The sequence below is a fragment of the Ascidiella aspersa genome, chromosome 7 (assembly GCF_963924565.1).
Source record: "Ascidiella aspersa chromosome 7, kaAscAspe10.2, whole genome shotgun sequence".
Taxonomy (NCBI): domain Eukaryota; kingdom Metazoa; phylum Chordata; class Ascidiacea; order Phlebobranchia; family Ascidiidae; genus Ascidiella; species Ascidiella aspersa.
In genome coordinates this window covers 3,951,378-3,962,766 of record NC_139453.1, presented here as the reverse complement: position 1 = coordinate 3,962,766, position 11,389 = coordinate 3,951,378, and the positions used below count along the sequence as shown (strand labels likewise).

The 11,389-nt window shown below is 35.7% G+C and overlaps 1 protein-coding gene across 1 annotated transcript; it reads right to left on the bottom strand.

Moving 5' to 3' along the window:
- Positions 1-8,759: 8,759 nt before the first annotated feature.
- Positions 8,760-11,389, bottom strand: LOC146137313 (fatty acyl-CoA reductase 1-like). The gene is made up of 5 exons (XM_083393851.1): positions 11,282-11,389; positions 10,623-10,761; positions 10,161-10,284; positions 9,447-9,684; positions 8,760-8,908 (listed from the first exon to the last, which is right to left on the bottom strand). The coding sequence occupies exons 2-5, from the start codon at positions 10,670-10,672 to the stop codon at positions 8,760-8,762; spliced, it is 561 nt and encodes a 186-aa protein (XP_083249977.1). The 5' UTR covers positions 10,673-10,761; positions 11,282-11,389.

The window sequence follows — 11,389 nt, the reverse complement described above, 5'->3', positions numbered from 1 at the left end:
CACAGGGGTCATCGCAGAGGTCAAAACAAGGATCAACACAGGGGTCATCGCAGAGGTCAAAACAAGAATCAACACAGGGGTCATCGCAGAGGTCAAAACAAGGATCAACACAGGGGTCATCGCAGAGGTCAAAACAAGGATCAACACAGGGGTCATCGCAGAGGTCAAAACAAGAATCAACACAGGGGTCATCGCAGAGGTCAAAACAAGGATCAACACAGGGGTCATCGCAGAGGTCAAAACAAGGATCAACACAGGGGTCATCGCAGAGGTCAAAACAAGGATCAACACAGGGGTCAGCGCAAAGGACAAAAAAGAGGTCAGCAGAGGACACAAAAGAAGAATGGGAAGAAAAGAAAGCTCGTAACTAATTTGCAAAAATTATTCGAACTCTAACTTCGTTTCACATGAACTGTAACTGAGTTATTTTTAATCCAACAAAATTATTTGGATTGCAGCTAGGGTATCACCGTTTCAATGCGTCCCTATTTTCTTACACCGGTTTTAATTCTATGACCATTGGAATTTTTGTGAAAAGTGCGTTCAACTTATTTATCGTTGTAAGTCAAGCTTGGAACTTTTCTTTTAAAAATAGTATAACTGTTGTTCTAAAGCCTCTCTGTTCTTGAGATATAGATTCTGATTTTGACCACTGTTACTTGTTGTGTATCAAAACTAACTTTTTTATTAAAATTGTTTGCGCCATGGCCGCAAATTCTGTTACCTCGCACATAGATATAAAATAGTATTTAGTTGTGCTCAACTCTCTAGCTCCCCTATATCTGTAGTCAACCTTCATTTAAAGGGCAACTTCGTCTCATTTACATCTAACTGAAACCTACTTAGTCATAACGCCTAATTGACTGTTTAAATCAAAAAACCTAATGCTTAAGCTCAATAGAAACTTACTTTCAGGCGTAAAACGATCGCAATAAACACTGTATAATAATTACATAATATTTTCAACACCTGAATAAAGCATTCCGAATGATAATATGACAATCGCCACGTTATAAGGCTATATTGCAACACTAATATACACCACTAGTTATTTTACTAATGGGCGCCAGAGCACAGAGATGAAAGACCTGTTGTTACCGACCATCTCTAGTGCAATGGTTCTTAACCGTCGGTTAACTAGGTTTTCCACTAGGTATATCAACCCTATGAAAGCCTACTGCTTGAAAATTGTTCATTATTGACTCGCCTAGTTGTCTCAGTATTGAGTTGTGCCTTCGAAATTTTAATTACCGGTCCTTGAAAAGATTTTACTATTTTTAAGTCCTCCAGTTACGTTAAAAGCCACCATCAGTTAAGGTTGAGAGCCACCACTCTATAACAATGCTTCTCAAACTTTCAAAGTTTGCGAAACACGTAAAATTAAAACCAAACATCGCGGCACACTTTTTACAAAACAACATTGTTATTATTTGACAACCTCTTTACATACACGACAAGACAATATGTTTAGAGAATAGGAAAATCACATAAATTTTCGTCTGCTGCACATTCAATTTGTTATGAATTTTTTTGCTTGAAACACGATGTATCGGTGACCTGACCAATCAGTCCGCTAACTTTGTTTCCACTAACTTTTTAATTAATAATGATCTGTTTAGCTTGTCTTAAATAAGTTCTCGCGCGTGCACACTTAAAACTATTTTCATTTAATTCATTGCTGCATTTTTAAGTCTTGATTTTCCGATGAAAGGTAATATTTGCTTTTCACGAAGTGGTGTTCTATATTTGCATTTTCAGTTATGCCCTCATTGCGTCTTATTAATGATTTTGCTTTAGAACCGATCTCGTCGTTCTTGCTTTTGTAATTATGAAATACAAACATCAAATGTGTTATATTTTTTCCGAGCAAATAAATCGTGGTGGATTGTTTGAGTAGTTACAGGCTTTACATGAAAACCCAACCTGAAATGCTGGTTGTTAGAAAATCTACTCGTTTTGAAATTACGAAATGATGTGGCAGACCTAAGTTAAGCTACTGTCGTCAGCCATTTATAATAATCCACATTAAACTTGGGCCTCTATACTTTACACGTGGTTTTATAGGGAACTAACGTTCTGACTTACGCATATTAAATGCAAGATTTTATGCAAAGCATGTTCAAGAACCACAATTAAAAGGCGAATCTCTGCAATGTTATTCGTGTCACAAATAACTGCGAACACACACAAAAATCATCAGTTTGCCTTTCCACGAGACAAACTTGCCCTACTGTATGCACGTTGAAGAACTGCTCAAAAGTTGCCAGGCCTCAGAACGACAACATTTGTATATAAAACTTATAAGTACAACATTAGAGCCACAGAACGACAACATTTGTATATAAAACTTATAAGTACAACATTAGAGCCACAGAACGACAACACTTGCGAATAAAAACCTATATTACTACGACATTTTTTTATACAGAAGTACAACATTAGAACCATAGAACGACAACACTTGCGCATAAAAACCTATATTACTACAACACTAGAACCATAGAACGACAACACTTGCGTATTTTAGACCGTGGTGTGTTTTCTAGGCATTAAAGAAGTATGAACGCATTCACTTAAAATATATATAATAAAAAAAAAAAGCTTAAATACCTTATCAAAGTAGACTTGCAGCTTTTATCCGCAGCAAGTTTATCACAGAGGTCAACTTCAACACAACTAACTGATGATCAAATACTTTTGTCGTGTGGTTGCTTACGGTTCATTCTGCACTAAACTGATTGCGTTTGCTTCGGCGCCTTTAATTCGTTTTGCTCAACACAAATCGGCCAGTTTAAATGGCCGCTCCAAAGTAGCCGGCTCCCTTTTCATCAAGTCTTGTCGCTTGATATAAGCCACAAGCGGCCGAAATAATGGAGCCGGCCGATTTAGAAACGGCCATATAAAGTGTCTGATGGCTTTGCAAGCCTCGATTACGAAACAACAAGCCAGAGTGCAATAAGGTGAGATTTTGTGTGGACAAACTTTAGAAACAAAAACATTCCAACATCTGGCGAGCCAAATTGAAAAGCACAGTTGGGCGTAATTTGGTTAATTTACGATTGCAATCTCCGCAAAGTGATTTTGGATTTTATTTTTTCCTTTTTACTACCGTTTACCATAATATTCATAATAGAAGTAAAACAAAATAATAACTATTTTACGACAGAATAAATTTGTAAAACTTGTCTATTATTACCCTAATCAATGTTTTTCAATATATTTGTAGTTTCTAATACAAAAACTCTTCTGAACAGCTATATTTGAGATTAAAATTTAAACATAGTTAAGCATAATTTAAATAATAAATTTAATCTTATCCATCAATGTATTGATTAATTTTAGTTTTAATAAAAATATTGCTTTGATTGCATTTTTTCGTTCTAATATTATGCCCTAAAAGTATTTTGTTATAGCTTTACGATTATTGCCTGCTTTATGACAATCGGTAATAAAAAGAAAACAATAATATTTAATTTTTGTTAAATAGTCCAAAATTTTGGATGGGGTATATATGTCCCCTTCAAGGTACAGGGGTACCAAGATGAGGCTTACAAACGACAAAATAAGGCTTTTTTTCTTAAAATACAATATTCTAATAAAATTTGAATTGTTTGCCGTTGAAACATAATGGTTTAGTGACGCAGGAATTTCAGACAAAGTGATCAGGTTATTTTGGGTGAGATATAAAACATCAATCACCATAACACGTGACCAGAGACAATAGCCGCAGTGGCCTTGACACTTTGGAAGTAACGACTTCTGTAAGTGCTGATTGAGATAGAATCTATCCGTTTATTGGTTTAGAGATTAGATATCACGAGAGGTATTCGCAGTCAACCTCGATCGTAATATTTTCACCTTAAAAACTTTACCAAAAAAGGGCCATAATTTCGCAACAATAACTATAACAGTCTTGCGTAACCACTAATTTAAAGCGTCAAACGATTTTTCTCTGCATTACGGCTAATCAAATATCAAATTGACAAGCAATAACGCTGGCATAAACTTGTCAACAAACGTTTCAACAAATCATAACTGATCGGCGTAGCTTAAAAATACTTACAAGCGAGAAACTGCGCTAGCAAACCAAATGAATACATACTTTCTATGCAACCTGACAGTATGCATAAAATTTAAATCAGAAGGGTTTAATTGCGTGTTCATATCTCAGTCGGGGTCTCCAATATATATTTCAACCGGTGAGACATGACCACCGTGCTATCTGAACTCCACTAAATCGAAACTAAAACAAACTGTCATAGCATTTCAAAGTGCATACTGTCAGGTCGCTTATAGATTTATTGTACATGCACATAATTTAGTATAGCTCGCTTTCAATAAAAGAGCTTACAGCGCAGTAAAAACACGTGTTGCCAGTAAGGAGTGCATCGTTGACTGTAGTGTTTAATCCAACAGCAGCGTGACACTATATAGCACAAGAGCGACTGCGATGGAGATTTGCTGAGTCGAAAGTCTAGATTTGCCAGAACGGCCACGAAAGGAAATGAGTATCTAGGTGAAATATTTAACACTTTACCAGGCGAACACGCTAAATTACAAGAACAAACAGACATGCGTCGTTTCTCTACACCGTATAAAGCAAAGTATATTATGTACACTTTACAAAGCAACTGTGCTTCTTGTCAACAATTGACACGGCGTGTATTTTGAAGATTGCGTTGTTTCGAAACAACAGGAATAGTTACGTAACAATAAGAATGGGCTTCGGGTAATTTTTTTTATTTAAATAAAACAAGAAAACAAAATATAAAGTTGTGAATCCAGGGTTTTGTGAAAAAAACGGAAGCTACTCGAGTACCACCTGAAAAACCTACGCGTACCACTAGTGGTTCACGTACCACAGGTTGGGAACCCCTGTGTTAATTGGATCAGAATGGCTTGCTGTGAAACCCGGCGGTACGCAGCAAAACTAAAAGCCACTATGCGATGTACACTGCCGGAAAAACGCACCGGTAAAAAAACGAGACAATGACTTAAATGTACGCCAAGGCTATCAGGCGCGGATCTAAGATGTTTGTTTGGGGGGCAATGAATTGTTTCGAATATGACGTCACACAGCTGCACAACTAACCTCAAGAAAACCAAACAGTTGGTTTATTTCCAGGTTGGAGAAGTGGTGCTTTTAATACGAAAGTTACATTACAAAGCTGTAGCACGAAACGAAAAATTGCCTTTATATCTTTTAAGTTGTCAAAAGCATTTATATGGGGTAATGAGAGTAACGACGCCTTTGGTCTAAAGCAACTTTAATAAAGCGGCTCATATAAAGCTCATATAAATGCTTTTTAAAAGATAAAGCAAATTTAATAAAGATATACAAGAGATATATATTAATTTTGAGATTCGCGAATTCTTTTGCATTTATAATGTTACCCTAGTAACAAAGAATACATTTTTTTTGGAAACCATTTTGTGGTATTTGTGGAAACCAGAAAAGTACCACAATACTTCAGCTTTTAATTCCAGTATAATATGAAAAGCAACTAAACCATAAAACATGCCTACAAAAAAACGGCTGTATTTACAAATACGATGCGTTTCTACACAGTATTAAAATCTTTGTGATTTTTACAGTTACCTACATTTGGAAGGCATTGAAATAGAAAAACAAAGTCTATGTTAACATTAAAGAACAAGTATAAAGTAAAGTGTAAGCTTTGAGACAGAACAATAACGAAGAAATAATTACACAGTAAAAATGGAAAAGTTAGCATTTGCACAAATGCATAACAACACTGAAATATTTGCTCTTCCTATACAACATACCTTCTGCATAGCTATGTAAGCCCAGAATACAAAGAGCTCTATTGCGATGAGATTCGAACCAAACGAAAGCTATCTTTACACGCGGAAAAATAAAACCGCTCAATGCTTCTTTGTAAGCCCCGAGAGATTGTCGAGTGAGCCTCGAAACTTTTTGTAATATTGGAAAAGAAATTATTTGTATTACCAATATATGCATAGACACAATCGTTTTAGACTTAAATACGCACTATCCATGAAAAATTATTAATATTGAGAAATTTAGATGCAGTTTGTCATGGATTTAGGTTTTTGCATGCCATAAAGGTAAAACCCACTTTAGGTTTTGCAAGTCGTGGCTTATGTAGAACACAATGAATCGTGTTGCGATAAAATCAAACGCAAAGAGAATACTTGTGAAGTTATAGAAGGGCGAGTGAGTCGCCGATGAACTCTGTGAGTTGCCAGAGCGAACTCGTCAATCCACTTGCAACGGCGAGTCCGCAAACTCCTAAGGCAGCTCCCGAGTAGAAGCACTTCTCAACCAAACGCAATCTGAACAAATTAAACACAAGGTTAAAACGGGCTCAGCCATCTAATCGCATTTTAAGATAAAACGCATCAATAAACTATGTTTATTTCAACTTTTTATGTAATACTTTCTAATAAGACCACAAACAAAGCTTAAATGCACATATTTTGGCGCCGATACTACGTCAGTATCGGACCAGTAGCGATACGATAAATCTGATATTATCGGACAGCCAAAAGTAAAAACATAATAAAAACGGGCCCAACCATCCAATAGAGTTTTAGATAAAAAGAAAATTCGGTGATGAATCGGCAAAACTAGGATATGAACAAATATGAAGGCAGATTCTAGGGATTTCAATATTTTGGCGAAAAAAGTGTGATCTAATGAAACCACTACGAATTCTAGGGCAGTGGTCAGCAAACTTTTTTTGTCGCGGCCCAAAGTATTTTTCTCAGAGCTATTGTAGGCCCACTAAAACCACTATGAAGCAGTGTCGGATTGAGAATATTTGATTTTTAGGTGAAATATTACACGGCGCCTTTATGCCCAAAACTCTGCCATACCATATTATAAAACATACTACACAACGAAGAATATACGCGCGAAACGAGAAAAAATTTTTAATTACACATAGTTAAAGTTGACAAAAAATATATTTCGACAGGCATTTAGGACCACATTGGGCACGTGGGTCTTTTCAAACTGAGCCAAATTAAAAATTCTATGCCACACCAATATTTACAATAAAGTGCAATGAATGTAGGGCTATCACGCGGCCCACAACTACATGATATCACTCAGCTGCTCAAAAGTAACTCGCGGCAGACATCTGGGAGTTTGCCGACCACTGTTCTGGGGATTTCGATATTTTGGTGGAAAATGTGATCTAATGAAGTCACCACGAATCTTCTTTAGAAAAATGCATTGTTTTACGTTTACAGTGTCATGTCACAAATAAATATGAAAGTATTTATAAGATCAAAATTTATGGCTTTAAACAAAAGTTCCACAAGCATAAAGTTCCTTACTTGGTTAGTTTTTGTTTCGATTGTAGATCGTTGTTCTTCTGCTTTAGAATGAACTGGTTGCAGCCGGCGATGTAAGTTGTGAAGTAATCTTCCCACTGATAAACCCCACAATCAAGGTTGTAAGCCTGAGAAACAATTAACAAATAGCTTGATAATGAGTTTTAAAGCCAAAAAGTTCGAGTAAATCCACATCATGTTGATTAAGACGTTTCGATTCACACTTGTATCATCGTCAGTTAATCTCATTGTTTTTTTAACAGCACTTTCTGAACACATAACTTATACTGAGCATAAAATTAATTTGAAGACTGTTCAAAAAACGTTAAAAAATAAGGTTCCACAAAATATAGGGCTTTTTTCAGAGACTGATGATGCCAGATTGGCGAAATATATTTCTCTATTAATAACTAGTCTAGAACTTATAAATGACTGATTATGACTCGGACAAGAAAGTCTATAGTAAGTTGCTACCATCCACTTGAAGTCCTTGTCGTCATTAACGTGTATCAGGGCGAGGAGATATCTTCTTTTTTACATATTCAGTTTGCGTTCTACAAAGACTTTTCAATACGCAAATTAATTCAAAGGCATTTAAACGCTTTTAAAAATTCAAATAATTTGTGACAAACGTGCAACACACAAATTTAACCCTATGATTAGATGCTCTGAACTAGAAGATCTTGTAATATTTCACCTTTTGGTCTTCAGCATTCAGTGAGGAACGCAGATGATCGACATTCGTGTTGCTGAACTTGAAGTTCGTCGTAAAAAAGAATTCCATCACTTCCATGGCGCTCATGATCTTTTCATTGAGTCTTGCCATTCTGAAAAAAATAAGAAATATTAAAGTCTTTGCCATTCTGAAACTAAACATTAGATTTTGTAGGATTAGCTTAGCATTGGGTTCAGAATAAAGCATTTTTGTGAACTGGGACCAATAATTTTAGGCTAAATAAAATCCTATCTTCTTGTCTAATTGATTATAGTTATTCAAACAAGTAATCCAGAAAAAAAACAGACAATTGTTATAACATAATAAAGGAAGTTTAAATCTTAACAGTAGAGATTTGTAAAGACAGGTTGACAAAAACTATATATTAAATGATAAAATAAAGTTCCACCTAGACTAGGGCCTTAAATATTAAAAAAACATAAAAAACTAGAAAAAACATTGCACGATTCAACAAAGCAAAAATTTTAAATCCGGATTGGGGAATCGCAGAAACAGGACATTTGGTGAAAGTCGGACTCCTGACTCGAGTAAGACTACGCTAAACTAAGACTAAAATTTTCCCTTCGGCAGAACTTAACTAAACAATTTTAGATATGTAAACTGCTGCAGTCTGGAACCCAACAAAATCAACATGGCAACACAATTTTTCCCATTGGTTAAGAAACACTAAAACCTACATTTACTGATGTAACACTTTTAGTTAAAGTTGTCCATTCTTACTCAAGCGGTCCATAGCAAGGCCATTTTTGATGCCAGAGTTGACGTGGTAGATGGGAAGTGATCCATTGAGCCTCGGAACTCGGTCGCACGTGAAGGAACTGATGCTTTCATTGTCCGAAGATGAATCCCCTGGAAATTCATATTTAACTGGTTAAGTTTTAAATTAATCAACAATAAATTTAGGTGGAATTAGTTATTCATAGTAGACAACCTAAAAACCTCTTGGTAATTTAGAATGAATAAACTAGAGTAAAAATGCAGTTTTGGAACAGATTTTTTATACAGGACTCAAAATACAAAAAGAACACAACAACAATGAATTAAAACAAAATTTACATGTTTTCGAACAGGGGTTTATTTATCAAATGAATACAAAATTAGTGGTAATAAATTCAAACACTGGCTAGATACAGGTTTATTTTCTCAAGCTTAAAATAGTTTTGTACAATTTAAAACGAGTAAATTGTAGAATGAATATCAAGGAACATGTATATGTAAGTAGAATTTGTGGAAATTTAAAAAAAATCTTTGTTGATTTTCACATGGTAGTATGACAAAATGCAACCTACTTCTGTATGGGCTTTGATATTCATTCTCCATCTAACTACAACACCAGCCGATATGAACAAAAACGCCAACTTTTTGGTAATCTATCTGTATTTACAACCTTGTAAGCCAATTTCCCCAAGCGATGAAACTGCACTGTCACTCTCGCAGCCGAGTGAGCACCTTCTTTCTGCTGAGTCACAAGCGGTCTTCATCGCTGCGCAAATCACGCCGTTCACTACAAAGTCGACCGGTATGAGGTCACAGGTTATGGAGTGGTCGACAATCACAGAACGAAGCACACCCTTGGCGTACGCTATTATGAAAGCAGTGGGTCCGTACACGTTTGTACACCAACCCTGGAGAAAAAGCAGCAATTTTTTATATAAAATGCTATAATGCAGTGAAATTTGAAATACTATTAAGCAGTACACTGGTAGCCTTAAGTAACCCAGTGGTTTCAAGGTGCAATTTCAAAGCTTGTAGTTGACATTTTTTAAGAACATAGTTTTTTGCCAATTTGAAAGCCTCCTAATACAACTATGTGTATGATTTGGGTACAATAAATCAAATGATATTTCCTGCATGCATAGAGTTGATTGCGATGTCCCAATTCCGTTTTTAGTGACACTACAGAAATCCACTTAACAGAAATTCAAGTCGGTATTTTATTGTTTCTTATGGGTTTTGTAAACCAAAAAACATTGGGAACCACTGGACTAACCGATTCAGTCAATCCACTAAGGATTTTTGTGGAAACAAAGGGTCAGGCTAGAACCATTTGTGTTATTTCTGCACTGAAAAGATCTAACTTATACTTAGACTAGAAACTTACTGGCAAAGGTTCTTTGTAAGCTGGTATTATCATGCTTGGCCTGACGATGCAGATTGGAAGATGAGATCCTTCTCTTGCAACGACGTCCTCAGCAAGCGCCTTCGTCAGCGTGTAAGTGTTTGGTCTGAAACGAAAACGCAACATTTAGCTACAACTTTAAACCAATAATTATAATACACCTAAAGCCTTCGTACATTTCCATTGTTTAGAGGCGGATTCAGCATTTTTGTCAACTGGGGGCTTAACATTTTTCCAGTTATGTCATAATATAACGTCATAACAGCAAAAAAACAACTAATTTAAAAAAAAATCCCAGCGAACCCTATAGACATTTACTTTGTGTGCCGCTGAATATATTTAGCATTTAGTTCTCTTGGTGTGCCGCAAGTGAAAAAGTTGCGGAGCACTTCTAGGCCACTTTCAGGTTAAACAAAATAACTACATATCTCAAGCTGAACTTACCTCTTGCCAAGAAGTTGCGGTGTGACCTTGGTGATAAGGTCATCGTCCATCCACCGGAGGGAACCCTCGAGGTTGAGGTAATCGATTCCAACATCGTAAAGCTTTTCATCGGTCTCTTGTCGGTTGCAATGGACGTACGCTTGACAAAAATGATGTAAATTCGCCTACCTTCTACCGCTTTTTGCAATATTCTTTATATATTAAGCGATACAATGGTTTATATTAATTGTATAGTTAAAAAAGTTATAGTTTAAAATATATATAGTTTACACAAAAAAATTGTATGATAATGGCAGTTTATAAGGTAGTTACAACGTCAAAACAATTTTCAGGCTTTTTAATTAAATATATTTAACCTTATTTGTAAACAAAAATGTATACAAAAGATAAAGATTTAAATTACAATTTCTCGGTACAAATTTCCATGAATGGCGGAGTAGTTAAATCAGTAGTTCCTAAACTTTTTAGCTTGTGGCACAGTAAAAAACTAAAACATTTCATGCCACATCATGCAGTGCACTAAAAACAACAATTTTAACAGTTAAATGTCCTGGAAAAGTTCTATGAAATATATAAATCGTCTATCTTTGATCATTTATTCGCGGTACATTTTTTTTTGAATAACTGTTTTTAAAGTCTTGTCAGTAGTGAATGAAAACCTGGCACTTCTTCTGTAGAATCTCCCTCGAAGCTTGATCCAATCCATGGTCTTCAGCGCCAAGATCGCACGAAACAAATTCGAGCTTTGACGCAAAATTCGGCTGCAG